A 22,832-nucleotide genomic window follows, 5' to 3' on the forward strand; every position below is an offset into this window, starting at 1 on the left:
AGTAGCCCCTTCATTAAACTCTCCATTTGGACCAGCTGAGCTAAGCGAGTCTGTTTCTTGCCAGGTCCCTGGGTGACACAACTTCATACTAAGTCCAGAACTTCTGGTCTGAAACGCCGGTAACAGTTTGACTTCATATGTTTCGCCAGAACGTTGAGCATAGCGTTTTACTGCCCAATTTGAGCCTCTTTTTTGAGTTATAGACTGCTTGATTTAGGTCCATGAAATGAACATTTAATTAGAACCTGCTCTATGCCAAAAACATATTTTGAATTTGATATCTACTGATAGATTCATTTCCTCAGTAAACGTTAAGCAGCTACTACGTGCCAGGCCACGTGTGGAGCACTAGATACGACGCGTGTCTTAAGGTCCTGCTTTCCTACGGCTTCCACCAAAGTGTTTTCAGAATCTTAGCAATCCTCAGGCCCACTTACTACTGAGAAAATGTTGAAAAGATGCCGTTTTGAGAGAACATCCTCCTCCAGCGTCATACTTTTAGATACAGCCACATCGCTCTGTCCTCAAAAGCACAGTGTGTAAGCCAGGGAGACAGACGCTGACTAATCACACGAATAAGTGACTAATTCTGTATGAGACGTGTGAGGGGTACGGAAGGCATGGGTGCGGGGAAGACATGTGGAGGGGACCAGACGTGGGTTGGGATGGTCAGGAAGGCTTCCCTGCAGAGGAGATGGGTGACATCTGCAGGCTAAGGAGAGGTTAACTACGGGAAGCCAGGTAGAGAGACGGCACCATCCAGGTCATTTTACTTCCTGTAACTGAAATACTTGGCATTATGCCCACTGTGATCACCCAACCTAGATTTTCCCCCAGACCATCTTGTTTGCGAATATACTGTTGCATACCACAATAATAACTATGTTTACTGTAAAAATGCCCTTATTACAGTATCTTCTAGTTTCCTTCTCTACTTTGGGATGACGCCCTCCTCTGCGCACACCACACTTTCTCTTCTTAGCTTTTCTTACTCCCCCTCCAGACACTGTGTAGAGCTGCTGGGCAGTAGCCATGACTGTTCCTGCCCAATCACTTGGACAGGGTCCTTACAAGATGTGGTTACAGTAAATCACAGCATAAACTTCCCTGCCCAGCATTTCCATCCAGGTATAATCAGATTGAAGTGAACATCAAAGGAGCCGGAAAGGAAGAGGGGTCACTGAAGGACAGACTGGGGCAGGGGTCACCCTACTTGGTTTGACGTGTTACTTCTAGGGGATTTATAGATTGACCATGTGTATTTGAGCCTTGACTATTTCCCAGGACTAGTTGGTCACTTTTCCTAGGAGACCCAAAGCCAGGGACAACTGCCCAGTGCCAGTATGGCTCCAAATATAAGACATCTGCTTAGGAGTCTGTACAAATGATGACATGACAAAATGGCAAACCCCAGTGGATTAAGCTGCTCTAAGAGTTTTAGGGAGTTAGGTTTTCACAGTGACTGCTGGTTGTCATCCTAGTGATACAGTAATAAAAACCTCTCCAAAGCTGAATTAATTTTGTTCAATCTAAACCATCCTTTACTGTGCAGGAAATGCCGTGTGGGATTCCAAGGTCACAAAACCTGGAGTGGAGATGTGTGGAATCTTAACTCTCCTAGACGATTTTGTCATCTTGAGGCAAGTCACTAACCTCTCTGGGTGTCAGATTGATTCTGGATTGGTAAAAGGAAAACTCTGGAGTCAATGACATTTGAGGACAGTTTCCTAATCTATGACTCTAAGATTCCATGGTTTTGGGTGATGTGTCGACACAATGACCCACTTCTTAACTCCAAGGGCAGTCTCTCTTGAGGCTTTCATGTAACATGAGGATCTTAAATGGGGTCCCACTAGTGCAGTCAGATGACCATGAATTGATGCAAAAACCAGGAGCATGTGGCCCTTGTATAGGGAAACTGCTTTAAATGACATCCAGTTCCTTATGTAGCCAGACTTGTGATACACAACTTAACTATTCTCAACAGAAAGATTCCCTGCAAAAATTTTGAAGATCATCTGACAGTAGGCCAATGTCTAGCATCAAGATTACACTTTTTACTTATTCAGTGACCTCATCTCCACTTTCTGCAAAATTGCCTTCTGAAAACCAGGTAATAATGAAGACTACGAAATAGCACATTTGACCATGTATATAATTTGAGGTTGCGTACCTGGCCTAATATACTCCTGGAATAGTGGTAACATAAAAGTTGATAGAACTGCACAACTGAAAAAAATAAGCTCCTATGGTACACATATAATGAAAAGTATGGCTTGTTCTAAATGATTCAAGGAGCTCATATACTTGAAGAGCATATGCAGTTATGGTGATGAGAACAAATTTGCTGTAACGGGCGTCCTGGTTGAGCCCTCCATGGAAATTGGGTGAGTAAGACTGGGAGAGTCTTTGTAGCGGGCCCCCAACCCAGTGGACTTGCTTTCATTGACTGACTGACTGAGTGCCTCAATGATTGAGTGACGTTCAAGGGGCATGTGTAAGGTGGCTCCTGGAAAAAGAATCCTGACAATATCTGAACCTCGATTCTGATATTTTCAGGTGGCTGTCACAGATTTTGTGTGGGGTGTTGGGGTTGAGGCTGGAAGTGAATGATCTGATGGTAATGAAGGAGTTGGTGGCCCTGGGAGGGACATGACAAGGACATGAAGGTCAGGGGAAGTACTGGTTTCTGATTTCTTAAGTTACAACCACTCAGGCTGGCCTCACCTCAGCCATCCTGGCAGCCTGTGAGTGCCCCAGAAAAAGAAGAGACTGGGTGGCAGAAGGAGAGAGAGGGTGAGGGAGAAGGAGAGGGAGAAGGAGGAGAGGGAGGGAGGGAGGGAGGGAGGGAGGGAGGGAGGGAGGGAGGGAGAGAGAGAGAGAGAGAGAGAGAGAGAGGAAAAGAAAAGAAAAGAAAAGAAAAGAAAAGAAAAGAAAAGAAAAGAAAAGAAAAGAAAAGGATGAAAAGAAAGAAAGGAAAGAGAGAAAGAAAAGGAGGAATCATCACCACTAGTCTTACGTTCCCACTTGGCAGCAATGAGTGGAGCTAAGCTTGCTCCCTTGACCCTGGCTGTGTACTTTCCAGTTTGCCACAGTCTCACCACTCTCCTCAGTATTACATCCACCCCACCTTCACTGCTTTACACTGAGGAACCTGCACCTGGAGCCTGAAGGCATTTGACTCTGGGTCACATGGGACACATTTGGGCAATATTCTGTATACTAGGTTAGGAGGGCTCGAATGACCGGATTACTAGAAATAATCTGGTAAGAACAACTATTTCTCTTCAATTTGCAAGTCACATGAAAATAAAGCATAAAGAATTAAAAATGTCACTTGTTTGTTATGCTACATAAGATTAACAAAAACAACCAAAAGTACCACAAGACCATGGGAAGATATATAGTCAGGGGAGTGAGGCAAAAATGTCTACGGCAGGTCAGGAAATCGGAATTGTCTTTACCATTGAACTCCATTAGCTCTAATTTTTGTTTTTCCACTCTTTACATTAATCAAAGTCTTGATCCTACTACTAGCTTTCTCACAAAGCTGCATCACATCAATAAATATTAGAATTTGTTCAGCGTCTCCAGGAAGGAATTAAGACAGAAGAAACAGTTTAACTGGTCATTCCGCCAAACCAAACACCCAAATAACTTGGTGTCATAGTTTTTGACATTTAAAAATCTTGGGACAGTAAGACAAAAACCACAGCTGGAAGAATGACACAATGAGGTGTCTGGCCATACCCGAGGGTGTCCCGGCCAGCTAAGACCCTTATACAAATATTGAAGTGAGGACTCGTTTTTGATACTCTTCTAAAACAACAAGCCAAAATCAACTATACATGTCAAAATTTACATATCACATTCTAATCTCATAAAACATTCATTTTTTTGGTACCTTTTAAAAAAATAATAGGGCAAAAGTTAAGAATTCGTACTGGAGATCCTAGTCCTATCAAAACAAACAAGGGCTGTAAGATTGGGTTTATGGGCAAGAAACAAAGAGGAATAAACAGGCCCCTAACTTGGGAGAGCACCTGTGCATTTTGAAGACACCCAGAGGCATTAATCATCAGCATCTTTCCTAGAAAGGGGGGAGGGGAACCCCGACTTGCACCCACACAAGTGTTTATTTCTTTCTGAACCCTGGAGATAAAAATTTTAATACTCAGAGGCCTCTGTGAGGATTTGCAGATGTACCCCAGTCTTCCTGAAGAAGAACCTCTCTGATATGTGATATCTTCCCTCAGGAGCAGGAGGAGGGTGTGGGTGAGGGGGATGGAAAAACAAACCCTGCTACTTTCCCCTAATCCTGATGCCATAGAAAAAGCAAAATGCTGAAAAGCTCCCCCGAGGGAAAAAGCTACTCCAGACTGAGATGGATCAAGCAAGTCTAACAAACTTCAGACTACTTAACTGGTTTGCCTTTCTCTTCACGATTTTGAAACGTGTTTAGGTCACACATTTTCAGCACACCTCCTCGCTGGCCCCTGGCTTCCAGGCTCAGTAGAGTGTGGACATTCCCGGGGAGGACTAAAGCAGAACAGGGCTGGGAAACCCGGATTCGGGCTAAGTAAGGACAAACTGGTACTCATGGCTTGCTTCTGGGGTGCTTCTCTGGAAACCCCGTGACAAGGAAGTGTTAGAAAGCAGAGGATTCTTTTTCTGCCCTGCATCAATAAATCTCATTCCATGGTTTAATTTTTAAGAAGTTCCTCTGAGGGGTTGCCGGTTAGCTCAGCTGGTTAGAGCATGGTGCTGGTAACACCACGGTTGCCGGTTCAATCCCCCCATGGGCCACTGTGAGCTGCGCCCACCTTACAAAAGGAAAAAAAAGTTCCTCTGAAGACGAGTGAAACCATTTACAGTTTATGAAAATGTGTGCTCTGATGGCATTCAAAATATAGTTTGCATTTCATTCTTTTGTGGGCTTTTAGAGATTTCAATCTATGTAGACATTTTAATACATCCGTTATCTTAATGGTGGTGTAAACCAAATGCTTGATGAACAAAATTGCCCGATTGTTAGTACACACTCTAAACCAGTATTCTTCCAAGTGTGGTCCAACACCTCTTAAATCACTATTCTGGACCGAATGGTATGGCCCACCTCCTGCCCCCCACAACCCCCCACAATCACTTGGTGAAGCCCTATGATTTACATTACAGATTTACATGTGACTATGTTTGAAGATAGGGTTTTTAAGGAGGTAATTAAGGTTAAATGAGGTCAAAAGGGTGGGGCTCTAATCTGATGGGACTGGTGTCTTTATAAGAAGGGGAAGACACATCAGATCTCTCTCTCTCTCTCTCTCTCTCTCTCTCTCTCTCTCTCCACTCACAGGGAGCAAAAGCCATGTGAGGACACAGAGAGCAGGCAGCTAGCCATGTGCAAGCCAGGAAGAAAGCTACCAGAAACCACCCTGATCTTGGACTTCCAGCCACCAGAACTGTGAGAAAAGGAACGTCTGTTAAGGCCCCCAGTGTGTGGTATCTAACTATGGCAGGCTGGCTAATCTGCTGTATTTTCAACAAGCAGCCAGACTGCTGGCCCTGCCTGAGAATACTGAATTGGAATCTCCAGCCCAGGGAACCCTGGGTGGGCTCAGATAACTAAAGCCCCTGGTGATTTTTGTGCATAGGAAAGCTTGAGAACATTGTTCCAGGGGGAGCTCACAGCAGCTGCCAGGCCCAAACCCCTCCCACCCCGCCCTCCGTATTCTTTATTCCATCACCACAAAGAGGAAAAGCTTTATGACATCACCGATAAAACAGAGACCTCAAATACTTAAACTCAGGCCCCACCAAGAGGCATAGAAGGTTATAAATAGACCTAATCAGGAACCAGGTGGAGGGCCAGGGTGAGGTACGTTGTGGGAAAAGCCACTTCTGTGTCTAGATTTATTTAGGTTTGTTCTGAAAGGACCCATGCGAGAGCTGCTCAGCTCCACTATAAGGAGACCAGGTGAAGATTTGGGTCCAAAGCCAGAGGAAGAATTAAGAGTACGTTTGTGCTGTGGATGTTTTGCACCCTCAGGGGCCAGTGTGGAGGCGGGGGGGGGGGGGGGGGGGGGGGCTGACTACTAGTGGGTGTGCACTTGGGATCCTAGCCTTCTCCTTCCTCACTTCAGAGAATCAACTAAGACTGATTTTCAACTTCCTAAAAAATGGAGGTGGGCCATCAACCACTGATGATACTTTCAACTCTAAAATCCAAGGGCCAACAGAAAATAAATATTTGGTACTGTTACACTCTTTCTTAAGCTCCTCATGAAAATCACCAGAGTGACTCATCAGAGTGAAGATCTACTAAATCAGCCAAACTGAAACTCAAAATTAATTGAGTTATACTGTCAGGGATAATAATAGTATATAAGCAAATTCAAAGGCACTAAGTAGTTCAATTATATAAAAATGCCACTTAAAATCCTGCAAGTCTTCAAAAATTAAACAATAATCAAACACTATTTTTAAAAAACCAGCATATTCTCTGGAGGGTGAGACAGGGCACTGGTATTTTTTCCTTAAAGTGGTTCTGATGTATTGCCAGGATAGAGGCCACAGCTGTGCCACAAGAATGTTCCTATACCTGCACATTAAGGTAGAATTTAACAAAGCACCAGAACATTTTCTAGGTTTATTTATTTAGTTTTTATATTACAAGAAGTACTCTTCAAGTATAATAGAGCTTGTCATATTTCCAGTATCAATCGAGTTAAAATCTAAGAACCCTCGGTGGACAATCTGTGTTCCCAGCCTGCTTTTTAATTTGAATAAAATCATGGGAAGGAGGTGAGTAAGGAGAGAGGTGGTAAAGAATAGTATGATTTTTTTTTTCCCATTGTGAGACTAAAGACCTGGGTGTGGCGTTCCCTCCCTGGCAGCTTGGTACCTCCCCAAGAACCGTGGCCATTTTCTCATCTGAGGGTCTCCACCGACAGAGGGAGAGTGACGAAGGTCAAGACACAGGTCTAAGTGAGGTCATTTGGTTTTTTTTGTTTTGTCTTTTTTGGTAGGTGCATATGAGAGAAACATTGTTGATGAGAAGGTCCCAGAGCACTTCAGAAAGGGCTCCACACACTGGCGCTTTCGACAACCTCTCTGTTGTCCAAATGTGTTTGTGAAGTAGCAAAAGACGTCCAGCCTCATTGGTGGAAAATTTAGTTGTTTCATATCTTAAAAACTTAACAGCTAAACTAGTTGATACCCAAGAATAAATTATGGAGTGAGAGAGACCTGGTTTCAAATCTCAGACCTATAACTTACTACCAGATTGTGACCTGAACTTCAATCAAACTCAGTCCTTTAAAAATCAGGGACCATCTTATTTCATGAGTTACCATTTGATTTAAGGGACATACCACTTATAAAACATCCATCACGGTGCATGGTACCTAGCAAGCAGCGAGTCATGGGCAATAAAGCTGTACATGCTATAATTCCTATGGTCAGAGTTCCAGAACTTTTTAGGGGGAGAGAGAGGTCTGCTAGTACCTAATGTGTGAGTCCTTCCTATGTGCCAGGCACTGTTCTACGCGCTTCAGATCATTTCCTCACAACCCCCTTAGGACACAGGTGCTATTAGCTGCACTTTATGGATGAAGAACTCAGTGAACAGGAAAACTCAGTAGGTTGCTTTGGTAGACGACAGTACTAATGGAGGCACCAGGGTGTGAACCCAGGCAGTTAGATTTCAGAGCACAATACCACCAGATGTGTACATTTACATCACAGATTTATAGAATTAGAGAGCTTGGGATGTGGGCCTGGAGTTCAGAGAGGGCGCCTTAGAAACAGTTTACGACAGGCCTTCCATTTTATAGGAAGAAGCTGAAGCCTGGAAAGAGGATTGCCCCAGGTAAGCTAGCCCAGTGGTTCTCAAACTTGAGGGGGCATCAGAATCACGGGAGAGCTTGCTAAACACAGGCTGCTGGGTCCAACCCCCAGAGTCTCTGATTCAGGGGGCCTAGGGAGGGGCTCGGAAATTTCTAACAAGTCCCCAGATTATATAGATTATATAGGTGCTGGGAACACATTTTAAGACTCAATGACCTCCTTAGAGGCTTCTGCTTTCCTTATTTCGCATCTTCACAATAAATGGTGGAGTCCAGCTGCTCTGTCCTAGTGAGCGGCCGAGGTAGATTGGGCAGCCTGCTGGAGCAGCCCTGAGTGCAGGCATGGAATGCATCATCCTCCCGATATAGCTGAGACATCTGGAAGCTTCTATCTGGCATGTTATGCCATGATTCACTTCAATACTGGTAGTTCGTTCTGATCCTCCCTACGTACCTCAGCACACAACCCATCTGCAACAATGCAAACCTGCTTACTGCCAATTATAAGTATTATTCTCACTCTGAGCTACTCACCAAAACTTGTGATCTAAAATTTGGCTCTTTCAATGCTCAACCTAGCAGGACTTAGCAAAAATAGCAGGGGTCATGGATAATTGCCAGTATTTATTCTCAGAAGAGAAGAACGCTTAGACGATTTCAAAGTTTTCTTTTGTTTACATTATAATTCAAAAGGAAATTTTTTGTTTATTTGTTTAGCTAAGAAGATCCATTGCCTTTCATGAAGATCCCTCGTAGCGTGAACTATTTTGAAAGTAGGGACATTAATTATTGTTTCAACTTGCCATGTTTCAAACCGCTTCTTTTCTGTGCGTCACGGGGTGTTCCGAGGCTTAAGACACTTAGCGACTGCAAGACATGACTGAGCCTGGCACATACTAGATGCTCACAGAATGTCAGTTTGTTCTCACCATTACCAGTTCTGTTCTTTTAGAGAGCCCAGGGGTTGGCTTGGTTGCTTGGGCAAGTAGGTAGGGCATGACCAGAGTGAGTAGACTGACCTCATAATTAAAACACCCTCTTCCCCATGAACAAGGTGATTTAGAGACCATTACACTCAAGAAGCATTGATGGAGCATCTGCATGGACAAAGCAATTATACCCACAAAACCTCACAGGACTTAATACTCAGTCACTTAATGAACTAAGCAAGGCATCTTTGTGGAAGACCCATCAGGCACAAGAGACCTCAGGTAAGGGTTGTAGAGAATAGTTATATTAATTTCTTTTTTATTTTGAAATAAGTATACATCCATAAGACTTATACTGAAAAAAGACCAAAAAAAAAAAAAAAAAAAAAAGGCATGAGGCAGTCTCCCATATCCTTCACCCAGTGTCTCCCCAATGGGGGCATCTTCCAGAACTCTAGCACAATCCCCAAAACCAGGACACTGATGTCACTCCAGTCTACACAGCACATGCAAATTTCACCAGTTTTAAGAACAGTTACATTTTGGTTGTGAAGAGTGAAAAAACAAAGAGGAGAAACTAAAAGAGGTAAAGGCAATAAACACAGACAGTATCATGTGATTATTCTGAAATTCGCCTTCGTACTAGCCAAGAAAAAGCGATAACTGCTAAACACATAAATGTACAATAAGAACTTTATTTCCCGGAAAAAACAAAAACAAAAAAACTTTCAAAGATTTTTTTTTCAGACTGAGCTTAACAATTATAATCAAATGAACCTGTTTTTCAAATCGTCTACAGATGTAAATGCTGATTAGTGAAATCAACCTCTTTTAAAGTGAGAAGTGACCCCAAGAGTTGATAACCCAGATCCTAACCCCACCCAGATCCTAACCCCATCCAAACTCACACACAATCTGCATAATTGTCATAAAAGAATAAATGAGGAGCTTTAGAACTTTCCAGATTGCCTGGCCCCAGAGTGGCATGTAGGAAGTACTAGGATTTTGTTATGTTCCCCTAAGTAAACTTTAGAAGCCCCCATTACTGTATTCATTATAAACTAGTCTTATCAGTTCTTGTCAGTTAATTTCCCAAATAATCTTTGCACATTCTCATTCTCTTCTGTGTATATTTGGAAATATTAAAACTGATTTTCAGTTAGTTGAAACAGGTAAGGTTTTACTCTGTATCTCATTTTCATAATATGTAGTCAGGTTAGGAAGTCAAACCATTAATATGCCAACAACTTCCTTAATTCACAACTATCTTTCAAAATTGATATAAAACAAGGTAGTTCACAACTGATCTCCTGGTTTGATAACATTTGCCAAATTTGGTCCTTAGCTGAAATGTTTTTAAAAAAACAAAAAAGAAGAAGATGAAGAAGCAGCCCACCAAAAGCACAAAATGTTTGTAGAAGCTCCTAAGAACCAGGTTCTCCAGGTCTATCAAAAAGGACTAGAATTACTTTCCTGAGCAGGTAATGATGTGGTGACATTTCTGATTCTTCACCATAAGACAGCTGCTCTGGTATTAGGAAGCAAAACACAGCATTTTCCCTTTGCACGGTGGGGCGCTGTCTGTGACACTCTCCCACCAGTGAGGCGGGCCAGTGTAAACAGATGTTTCAATGGGTGGAGAAGCCAACTCCTCTCCACTGTACACAAACAGCTGGCAGCCCCCGCTGGGGTCATCTGAATTCTGAATGACCAAGCAGAACTTTTGCAGAGGGCCCCCCCCTTCCAGGGCCACCCCCAGGCAAGATTCTGAAATAGGAGAAGCTTTTTCTGGACCACACAAGTGCCACCTCCCCAGTCCCTAGGCACCCTGAGTTGTGTCCTGAAATCTCCCCACTCTCCCTCCCCCTACCCACCCAGGATCCCTCCTTCTAGGGCTGGTGACCTAAGCTCAGCCACCCCACAAAGATTCTGAAGGTGCTGAGAGCGCCCTCAAATAACCTGCATGAAGCACACAGCTAGACAGCTGAACTTGGAGACCTGACTCCAAATTCAGGGCTCTCTCCTAACCTACAGCCTGTCAAATTGTTCTGTAGGTCTAAGTAATTGAAAATTTATTATCTTACCCAGTTTTTGGAAGCTCAAGAATTTACAAATCGTTTGTAATGTTCCCTTTTCAGTATAAAATCATCATATATATTCTATTTCAGCTCTTGGAGAAATTTTAAAATGCTTAGAAGTATTGGTATTTTTAAAAGTACTTCTGAAGGTGATATATGGTTTCCAATCAATCTTTGGCAAAATGTAGTACAGTGTGAGATACACACACACACACACACATATATATATCACATATAGATGTGTATGTGCATATATGTATACATATACATACACTCATAAAATTAAAAACTACCAAAATCAAAACCAAGGAATTTTTCATTGACATTGTACAATTTTTGTACATTTTCTTCGTAGTTCAGAAGCAATTTTATTCTTCGAAGTACAACAAGGTCTTGTATTTAATAGATAATATGTAAAGAGAAAACCACCTCTGTAAAACCTCTCAAATTTGATTTCTAAAACCACCAGTAGACTCAGTCTCATGAACACAAAGCATCCTTTTTAAAGAATATTTACCTGGAGAACTTCATCCTCTGTACAGATGGTTTCTCATATCTCTGGACTTAAAAATCCCTTTAAAACTATGCTCATGAATCATTTACTCGTTTTTCAAATTCTGGTTGGCTTAAGATTCCTTTCATGCATTTTGCACTGAGATACTGTTGTTCGGAAACAGAGCCACACAGCGAAATCAATGGGCCTGAAGAAAAACCGGCCGCTGGAATAAGCACTAATGCATCACTAGAGAAGTGTGTGTGTGTGTGTGTGTGTGTGTGTGTGTGTAACCAGATATTCAAAGTGTTTAATGCAAGATTAACAAGTGTCTAAATGTCATTCTCTGATTTCAAATTAAAAACTGCAGATTTTATTCCAGAGCTGGCAGCCTGCCAGCACTGGGGCCTTAAGGTGGCGTAGGGCTTTGGGGAGAGGAGGGAAAAGACCTCACTCTCACAGCACGCCACTTCTCCTTCCGGTGGCCTTACTGTTTGTCTCTTTAGTACAAATTCCACAGCTAGACTTTCTAGACTTTCAACTTAGGCTATCAAAGAAGCAATTTAAAGGATATATGGACTTTAAAAAATATTTACAGGGGGCAGACATTTTAAAACATTTTCTGTGATCTGAATCCATTCTCACCACGACCTCGATATATAACCAGCGCTTCTGACACTATTTCGGGCTGATAACCAGTTTTCTGAACTCTCTGCAATAACGTACAAAAAGAGTACCCCAAGTTCACGCGACTGGTTGTGAAAGTGTTCAAGAAAATGATAAATTAACATTTGTGGTGAAGACTGTTGATCTGAATTATTACTTTAATGTTTTTCCCGTTCTTTCGTCCTGACTAGAGTGCCTTAAGTAAGCCCATTTGGTCACTTTACAGGCATTTTCTTTTCTTTTTGTTTTTTACAGGCATTTTCACACAAAATCCCCCTCCGTTCAGGGAGGGCACATTTTGTCTCAAGAAAACTTCAATAACCAGGTACAGTTCATCATAGAAACTTTAGGGTCAGACTGCAAAACAACCATGATTAATATTTGCGTGCCCATGGTTGTTAGGCCTTGCTGTGAGCACTGGATGGACGCTGTCTCAGTTAGTCCTTATAAGACATCCGTTATCCCCATTTCAAAGATGGGCAATTTGAGGCTTAGGCAGGCTGTGACACACGTCCAAAGTTATACCACTGGTAAGCAGCAGAGCCAGGATTCCACCCAGATCTGTGTATTCTAGTGAGAGTGTTCTCAGCCACTGCCCTACACTTCAAAATTTCAAAGAAAGAGGAATCAGCAGTTTTGTCCATAAGGAAGAGATACTTTTTGGCAGACTAGGATCCTAGCCTGTGGAACAGAGATATAGTTCTGGCGAATTCCTAACATTTTCTACACCCTTATCTCAAACGAAGACCAACTAACGGCAACACAGCCTCTAAAAACCGAAGGACAATGTGCCTGCTGTATTTGCAGCTTAAAAGTCCTTCAAATTATCAAATGTGAAAAGCTACATTTGCAAAAACATCAAGCTCAATTCAAGCTCTGGAGCATAGAGCTCTGAACAACCTCTTTGTAAAGAAGATGGAAACCAGGGTCAATTTTCAAGTAGGACAAATGTGGTTCTTTGGAACAGAAACTTGTTGCTGAATCTCACCACGGAGCAAAAGGCTTATAAACTTGTGAAAAAAATAAGGTTCACATGGAAACAAAAACACAACAGGAACTCTAATAGGGAGACCAACAGATGCTATGTGTCTTCCCAATTCTTTTAAAAGCCGTTGTTGGCTGTTAAAATGTCAATGCAGGATTAATAAAACAACAATAATTCTAGTATGCCAGAGGAAATGCGTTATGCTGAAGTTTAAAAATTTCAGTTCAATAAAAATTTACTAGCATAGAGGATTGATGGAAGTGATGCTTACTTATAAGGAGAAGGCAGCTCAGGTACCGGGAATTGACTAGAAAACCTCACGAGGGCCACAAACTAATAAATAACAATAGCTAACATTTATTTGGGTACTTACTGTGTGCCAGGTACCATTTTTAAGCTTCTTTTTAAAAAATTAACTCATTTAATTCTCACAACTCTAAACGGTAGGGATCACTGTCATCCCTACTTTACACTTGCGAGAAATGAGGCACTGAGAGATGAAGTGACTTCCAACACCAGACAACGAGGAAGGTAAAATGGGCATTTGAACCAGACAGTCTAACTCCGGGACTGAGTTTTTACCCCCTTCTGCTATGACTCCCTGTAGCTAAGCCCTGATGCAAGGATAGGGACTGTCCCCACGTCACTGAACTGGACAAATTCCTGGTGGCTGGACAACAGGAACTTCTGCCATGTTCCTTCCTTCAGCAAAGGTTCTTATAAACTAGACTCGCGATGCTTCTGTCTGATGGTTCACAGTCCTGCTAGAGTCGAAGCCCCAGGTAAATTACAGGAGCAAGATGAAGATGAGTGAGGCAATAACCACGTATAACACGGTACCATGTGGTTCGGATTAACTCCTAAACTCTCGTGTGACACAGCCTCCATTTCCTTGAATTGTTATTTTGGCATCCTTTGCCATTTCACCCTGCCTTGACCCAATCACAGGTCCCTGAGATCCTGACCAGGGCCACTCACGGCTCTGCAGCCCCACCATGGCTTTGTGCCAAGTAGACGCATCACAGATCTCGTTGCATGAATCACGTGCGGTGTGGACACCTCCCCACAGAGGCCGAGCACTGAGCTGGCTCTTCATGGAAGTGATGCATGAAGATGTAGAGAGAAAGGGGATCAGAAGGCAGCCAAGTGTTTGAAAACAAGGCCATAGCGGCTATGAAGAGATGGAACTCATGGGGAGTGGTTGGTCTGAACCAGAGGATTGGGCTAGACTGTGACCAAGCAGGGTAGTTACGGATGCAGGACCTCCCAGTCTCTCCCGGGGAATTTAGGCATTATTCCATAGGCAGTTTGGATCGTTGGCTGATGACACAGGGGAGAAAGGAATCTGACCAGGGCTTTGTTTGCTGACACAAGAGCTTCCAAGTGCCAAAGTTACAATGATCAGAGAGAGAGAAGCCAAAAGTGGAGAAGCATTTCCAAGAAGACAGGGGACCGTGATTAAGTCACACATTTAATTAACTTACTTTAACACACCAAACAATAGGCCACTGGTATACAAATACATACATCTTTATACTATTCTGACAAAGCAGGTAGCAACAGACAGTGAACCATATACATCTACCATTGTAGATTTGTCCAGGGAGCTCTGGGGAAGCTTCTACAAGTTTCCATCACTGCTTTTTCAGCAGGACTAGTCTCATGTGGTGAGCCCAGGGTGAGGAAGAACAATCGAGCAGAGAAGGCCCGTGCAATGGAGCACAGATTACCAGTAGGGGGTTGGGGTTCATGATGTGGAAGACTGAATCCAGCTCGGAAAATCATGATTACTTGTGATAACTTGGGTTTTGTTGCTGAATCACTTGGGTTTCAGTTGCTTCATGTGTAAAATAGGGATAATTTAGCACTTACCATAGATTGCTGAGACCATTAATTGACACAAAGCATATGAGGTATGGTCAAACAATATGGTGAATGTTTAAATAAAAAAATTTATTACAGTAAAAGACACATTGCCATTAATCCCCCTCAAAATACCTCCCCGCTCCCTTACCCCCCACTTCGAACACAATTTCTTGCCACTTTCTGAAGCACTTGTGGAAGTCCTCTTTCATGAGTGTCTTTAGTTGTGCTGTCATTGCTGCCTTGATGTCCTGAATCAATTCAAAACATTCCCCTTTCATGGTCATTTTGACTTTGGGAAACAGCCAGAAATCACAAGGTGCCAGATCCGGTGAATAAGGTGGACGATGACACACAGTAATGTTTGTATTTGACAGAAATTGCCATACCGGAGCCATGTGTGACACGAAGCGTTGTTATGATAGAGGATGAAGTAAAGATATTCACAAAAGAGGACTTCCAGAACTGCTTCAGAAAGTGGCAAGAACGATGTGATAAGTGTGCCCGAAGCGAGGAGGAGTATTTTGAGGGGGATTAGTGGCAGTGTGTCTTTTACTGTAATACATTTTTTTTACTTGAACATTCACCGTATGTTTTGATCATGCCTTGTATAAAGCATTTAGCCAAGTGTCCCAGTACATAGATAGGTTTCCTAACTCGTGTTTTCTTAGACTCTGTATTCATCTATTTGGCATCCATTAATTATAGGGCCAAGCTAACAGCCAAAGTTGTTTATATCTCCCCTGTGATCCAGAGCACATACTCTGAACCACCTCCTCATCTAACTCTCACACATAAAAACAATACTTCTACTGCACTACTCACCCCAGGGCCAGGTACCAGGTGCCCCTGTGTGTCAAAGCCTGCTGAAATTATTCAAACTAGCCAATGCTAAGGTGTTTACACTTCCTTGTCTTGCCTTTCCCATGGAAACCCCAATAAAGGCCCAGCCTAGACTTTCCTCTTGCTCCTTTCTACCTCCTGACAAGCACTGGTGCTTCTCCAAGTGGCCCTGTGTGGAATGCCATGCCCCCTCCTCTTGGGAAATGTAAGTAATAAAAATATTTCAGTGGTATTAATCTCTCTGTGTTGTCCCTCAGTCACCTGTGTAAATTAAAACCCATGGGTACAATCATTGAGATAATAGAGCACAATAAACAATAGCTATAATAACATTTACATAGGTCATATAGCAGAATCGGTTAAATTTATGTCTCTTCTACCCACCCTTTTTCTCTATCCTTACTGTCACTTTCATAGGTTTGGCCTGAATCATTGCAATAACCTCCTTCATATAGCTTGTTACATTCAATCTCTTACTTCCTGAAACCATCTCTTTACATAGCTATCTTCTAAAACTCTCGGTGTAGTTTACTCTTTGCCAGGAAAGCTTGATATGGTTCTCTGTGGTCTGCAGATCAAGTCCGAGCTCTGTATCTTGGTACTCAGTTCTTCTCGGGTCTGCCTGGAATTGTAGCCACACTGAACAACTCAACATCCCCACAAATGTCGTGAGCTTTTCATACCTCTGTGTCTTTGCTTATACTGGCGCCTGCCCTTAGAATGCTCTTTCCACTGGTCTCTAAACATGGAAATCGCAATGCACTTGGGGCATCTGAATTTGCTTATAGACTATAATTGCCACGACTGTATATAACTAAACTAATTTCAAGTTTTCAGTTTGGCTTAGGAGAACCTTCATGAATTAAAAAAGACTGAAAGGGTAATAAGAGCAAATATTTACTTTCTATTCACCCCAACTGCAGAGTTGAAAGTATCCTCAACGATTTGGAAGGCCCAGTTCAAACTCTCCTTATTTGGCAGACTCTATACTATATCTTAAAATTAATCATTTCTTCCACTGACTTTTTTTAGCCTGATGTAATTCTGCCTATTCATATTATATTTGTTACATTTCTTTACATCTGTCGTCCCTAGATCACAAACACTTTTTTCAGGTCAAGGATAAGCCTTAGAATTTTCTTTTATCTTTCCAGCTTGCCCATTAGTCTCATGCATAACAGCTGCTCAGTGAATATTAACTGAATCATGAACCCTATGATTATTCTAATTAAAATAAGGGGCTCTTATTAAATCGTAATTACATGGTTAATTATGGAGAAATGTGGGAAAAGAACTAATAGCTGATCTAAACTAAGTAAAATTAGTTAGGTCAGAGTATGAGTCTATTAAACTTCAGAAAACAGTGACAGACCTAGTAAATTATTTTAAAGCATGATTGTCATATTTAGTCATTACCATTAATTATACAGTGAGGTTAATTTTAATTTTGATTTACAAAGAGAAAACACTTGTAGTTTATAAACAAACCATATACCACACTGCGACATGCAATGTCTCAGTGTGCATTTCACCCATGCCTGAAGTTGCTAGGCCATACTTGGGGTAAGGTTAAAAACTCCCGTTGGGGTTTATAGAAGCCTAAGTAGGCTACTTGAAACTCCTCCGGGTCCTAAAGGAGGAAATGGGCCATGCCCTGGCTGGGCAAGAACCCAGGTGCATTCCTGGTCCCCTGCTCCTTCAAGCATAGGCTGGAACTTAATGAGGAGATCAGGTTTGGGTAGGACCCAGTCATACTGTAACGGCCACCTGAAGCTTCTCCCAGGTCCTCAATACGTACTCGGCGGTTAGCTGACTTTATCATCTGACTTTCCTTCCATCATAACTGTTGAAAAAGAAAGTTGGCTGAGATTTACAGCTACCTCTTCTCACTAGGTGGGTGGCTGGGCTTGGGAAGGAATGAGAACCATTCCATTGATACAAGGAGAAGCTGTTCCCCAGCCGACAGAATGAAGGAAATAGTGGTTTAGAAAGAATCTTAAAAATGACTCAAAGATGATTACAGGCTGTCACTGAGAAATGAGGAAGGAAGGGCTTTCTTTTCGACTACAGGGTATACAGCTCTACAGTCAGAAATTATTATTTTATATGTAGGCCAATGGTAGTCTGTATGCCTTTGAAATGTAAAAAGCAATAATCACTTAAGTATCTGGTAGGACTTACAAAGCATTAAGATAGATTACAAAGGCCATATATAAAAACCAGGCTCCATACTTTGTAACATCTTGCGTTTCATGTTTTTAAAGTCACTGCTATCAAATACTCAGAGTGTCTACTCTACAGAGGACCCTGGGCATGGTGGAGTCAGAGAGTATCAAGCCACGGAGCTCTAACTGGGCTCATCTTCTTCACAAGGAGGGAGGGAACGATAAGGAGAGGGAAAGTGAACGCCGCACGCCGCATGTGCTAAGCTGCAAATGAGTTACAACCAAGTTTTTCTGGGGGTCACAGGAGCTTCACTGAAGAAGGAGAATGGAATTTCTCATCTAGCACACGCATTAAAACAAACATGTTTCCATTCAGCAAAGCAGATAACTTAGCTGCAATCTAAAGTTTGCAAATGTTCGCTCTTGATTCGATACTGAGAAAGTGGGTGGGGAAATCATCTATAGCAAACATATCCTCTGATGATCTTCACGTCTTAATCAAGGGTGTCATTTTGCATTTCTTATCCTTCATCTCTTGTTCTTCACACCTTTTGACACAGTCGAAGCACAGGAAAAGCATGTTTCAGAGTGCCAGAAGGTGGACTGCCCACCTACACACATTTGCATCCTCACTTTATTTGGACAGAACTGACAGAAACATAGTTAGATTTTGTATTTAAAGATGAAGACGGAATCACCCAAATCCACCTTTGCCTTCACTTTCCTTCCTTTCGTGGTGTAAAAAGGGATTCTCGAAGTTGTAGCAGCATTTACTTCAGTTTGCAACCTGTTCTAAGCCCAGCACTGAGAAAGAATAAGCACGTAGACGGGGCCAAGAGCAGTTATGAGTTGAAAAGACTTGTCTCAAGTCACATCGCCTACACCTGAGATGTCCGAGCACCCTCATAAGAAACACCAAATATTCACTAAAGGCATGAATTAGGCATTGCCTGATTTCCTGAGTGAACTTCTGACATGTCACAGTAAAATACTTATATAACACATATACTCTTGATGGTCAGTGATTTTACGGAGTGTGAAACAATTGCAACTATATATTTTTAGGTCAGAAGAAAATATTGACAAAGAAACAACGAAAGCATAAAGACTATATACTCATTTTTATTTTAAATCTTTTTGGTACCTAAAAGTAAAACCTTAAAAACCATTCATCTGTCCACCTCAAGATAAATTTGTTGAATAAGTACTCTGAAAAGACCATTTCTTACATGTTAACATATTACTTTGTCATCTTGTAAAGTTCTGAATACTATTCTTAAATAATTTACCGGAAGCAGAACCAGCCCATCAATGTTTGAAATACTATGATTCATGTTTCTTACCAACTGCCTAGGCTTTACAAGTAATTCCTAATCCTTTTGGCAGTTTAGAACACAGGAGAGCCCTCTATCTTTTGGATATCTGGTTAAATAACTAATTTACTATCTTGCAATGAATACTTAACAGACCGTTTTCAAAATAATCCCTTGGCTTGATTCTTCTTGAATATAGTCAGCCAGAGAAGTATGGTTGGAAACCACTGTCAGAACCAAACAAATTACAACATTCAGTTTTTACACCTCTCAATCGTAGGTTAAACTCTAGATCAGAGCATGCCAGTATCTAGAAAAATGCCTGGCACATATTGGCTTTTGATGCATACTTGTTGAAATGAAAGAACAGATGCACTTATTGCTTAGAAAACTGGCAGGGCTCTGGGCAGATAAAAGCCTTTTGCGGGGTGGCAGGTCTGCTGGGAAAGGCCCTGGGAGTTTCTTACTTCTGGGCTCATCATACATGAAGCACAGGCTTCCTCTGCTCCACTGTACTTCTCTCACAGGTCAATCATCAGTCAGACCAAAGAGTCGCCTTGTAAATAAGTATCATTAAGAAGTCCAAGGTCCAGACAGAACAGAATGAGTTCAGGTATTTCAAAAGGATTTCATTCCAATGAAAATTTGTTTCAGTAAAGGCCACAATAACCTTTTGAACTAAGTCAACTGGAGAGCTGCAGTTTGCTCACTAGTTCTACTGTTGCCGCAAAACAATAGTAACACGACAGAAAAAAATAATGAACGGGGAAACCCAGAAACTAACTACTTTTACCATTTCTCATACCACGTTTAGACTAAACTTTGCCAAAAGACAGTAAACTTTTACTATCCTACTAGTCAAAGACAAATAACACGACACAGGATTACATCTTAGAATAAAAGCTGTAGAAGAAAGACAAGGTAGGAATAATCATCTTTCCCTGTGTGGTTATTGAAGGTACCCATGTCTTTGACTAGGAAAAGAGCAAATAAACCTCCCACAAATGAGTTAGTACAATAACCCGAGAAGAAAAGCAGACTCTAGATTTGTCATTTCTATTTGCAGGGGTGGGGGTAGTAGCTTGTAACTCACTATCACCTTCCTAAATCCTTAAGCAAGAATCATCAAGTCAAACGTACCCTGACTCTGCATCCCATCTTGGCTCTGTGGAGTAAGAAGCTTGGATTCGGCCCTTGGAGGAGAGCTTCGATTCCTCCATCCTCTGACCAGAGCCCCCACCATGGTTGCTGACAGCATGCTCCCCAGGAAGCTGTGGCCCTGCTGGGCGACGGGGAGGTGGGTGGATGGCCCTGTGAGGCTGCCACCGTCAGGAGAATCATGTCCACCTGGGACAAGGTGCTACACCCAAGGTAGACAGGTCCGGGCAGTTCTACCTGTCTTCATCCTCCACCCACATTCTCATCCTTCTTGTGTTGTTAGCCCTCCCTCGGGAGGCCCAGGGAAAGTCTGGCAGATGAGATGAGAAAAAGCAGACAACAGCAGAAATTAAAATGAGGATATGAATAGAGTCAATCAATAGAAGAGGACGGTCAATAGTACAAAAGTGTCAATCTCCTTTGTATGAGAACTTTTTTTTTTTGATTCTTCATTTTTCACTTAAAGAAGTAAAGTCCTTTTTTTAAACATTTAAAAATGACTGTGTGGGGGATGGGGAGGCGACGGAATGGGACACGTACCTATGTATCTATTTCTCTTTTTCCAGCTTATTCTGTCTCTGAAATTGGAATAGCTTTTAGGCAATTGTTTTTCCAAACAGAACCTTTCTTCTAAATAAACAGAATTTGTTTACAAAATATGAAGAAGTATTTCTAATGTTTTGAGTATTCACTTCACAGAATTATATCAGCTTTTGTGGATGAGGAAAGTTGATTAAGGGACTGTAATAAAAATTCACAATCATGTAAACTCTCAAAGGCTTTTTAGAAATGAATTGATTCCAATGGCCTAATTCTCTCTCCTGGTGAGCTAGCTGGAGTTGCCTCACACTGAGTAGGTGGGACCCACACCTCACTCACACAGTACATTGCTCCCATATGCCCCCTACTGGTCAAGATGCCAGGTACACATTCGTTGGAGACTAAGGACTGCATTAAAGCTGTGTGTGTGTGTGTGGGGGGGCACGTAATAGAAAGTTCTAGAACCCCTTGTGTATCTCTGTATGCTATATGCATTCAGACTGGGTGGTACTAAGATTGAATTAACTGTAGGCAGCCTGAGAGGTTCTGATATTATTTACTGTCCTTATGACTTTTATGGATCACGCAGATAGAATGATCCATACCTGATTTCACTCTTTTTCTCCCTTCCCTAGTTCTACCTTATTTAATAAGATCAAAGTTGTTTTTGCAGGAGGAAGGCAAATTCCCCTAAGTCCCCCCAAAATGAAATTATTTTTTTAAAGCTTACAGTTTATTAAACAGCAGTAGTATTTTGAGGAGATACATTTTATATATTCATTTAGTTGAAATTTCTCTCAATTGCTCATTATTTTGACATTTCCAAAATTTAGACAAACTTTAGTATCATTGCAGATGGAGGAAAAGTAGAAATGAAGGCTGGGAATTTGAAATGGCATGAAAGTAGGAAGCTATTGGTTCTACTCCTGCACCCCAACCTCAGGGTGGGGTTCAGGCACACATCTGGGGTACAGGGTGTGATCACGGGGGCAGCATTTGATGAGAGGAGCAAGTCCTGTTCCTCCTTGCAGTGTATCTCCCCTTCCCTTTGCCGCGGGCAGCTCCTTCTGCCACAGAGGGCTGAGATGGCCATGATGGGGTTTAGCCGAGAGCTGCTCAGGGACAATGCTACATATCCTTCAGGGAAAAGGGCAAAGAGGCCTTCAACAGTCTCTCACTTCCTGTGACCCCCAGAGTCACAAAGATAGGCTGAACCTGCCTTCTGCTGGGGAAACTCCCTGTGCAGGTGGGGTGGCATCCAGGGAAGGACAGCAGGGGAACGAGGTACTCAAGCCCACCGTCTGGTCTTGGTTTGGTGGTGAGGGATTAAGCAGGGATCCTGAGGATGGTTCCAAGGTCACTTGTCAGGGGACAGAACCAGGAGGCTGGGACACAACCTGTGTATTTGCCTTGACTCTACTCTCTTAGGAACTCTGTCCAACTGCAGGGGTCAGAATGGGCTGGGGAAGAGGCCTGGTAGGGATGCCAGGAGAGGCTCTATCTGGACCAGCAGATAGAGCCTGGCCCCATCTTTAGGGTGAAGGGGCAGAGATAACACAGTGATGCTGAAAGCAAAAGTAAGCTATGAAGACTCTAAAGAGCTACTAACACTCTCCAAATGGACCTCTCCTTGAGGTCTTGGTGACTCCTGTTGCCACATAGCTGGGATCCCCTCACCAGTGGGCTCATCAGAAGTCCAGGGTGGGAGACATAGGACTCGTGGCCAGACTCATTTCCGAACCACAGTGAACTGCCCAAGTTCAGACACTGAGAACCCTGCACAGCTGCTGTTATCAGCCACCAGAGATGACATGGAAGTACGTGAGAAAGTAGGAAAACGGAGCTAACTGATATTTCCGATCAAATTCCCCAAGCCTGCACTTGAATTTCCCATGGATGTGTGTCTCCTTGGTGCTCTCCTCCTTCCCTAGACACACACTACAGCACTTCTCACACTC

At 42.5% G+C, this 22,832-nt stretch overlaps 1 protein-coding gene across 3 annotated transcripts in view; it reads right to left on the reverse strand.

Moving 5' to 3' along the window:
• PLEKHG1 (pleckstrin homology and RhoGEF domain containing G1) overlaps window positions 1–22,832 on the reverse strand; it is a 211,962-nt gene that overhangs the window by 102,155 nt on the left and 86,975 nt on the right. Inside the window, exon 1 of one of the 3 annotated variants that reach the window (XM_088795395.1) lies at window positions 20,317–20,449. The exons of the other annotated variants lie outside the window; for them this stretch is intronic. Coding sequence (XP_088651521.1) covers window positions 20,317–20,434 — 118 coding nt within the window. The 5' untranslated portion in view covers window positions 20,435–20,449. Of the gene's footprint in view, window positions 1–20,316; window positions 20,450–22,832 lie in introns of those variants that run through there. 3 annotated transcript variants of the gene reach the window in all.

Source organism: Rhinolophus sinicus, chromosome 2, assembly GCF_057876585.1.
Source record: "Rhinolophus sinicus isolate RSI-liver-muscle chromosome 2, RSI-T2T, whole genome shotgun sequence".
Classification (NCBI taxonomy): Eukaryota; Metazoa; Chordata; class Mammalia; order Chiroptera; family Rhinolophidae; genus Rhinolophus; species Rhinolophus sinicus.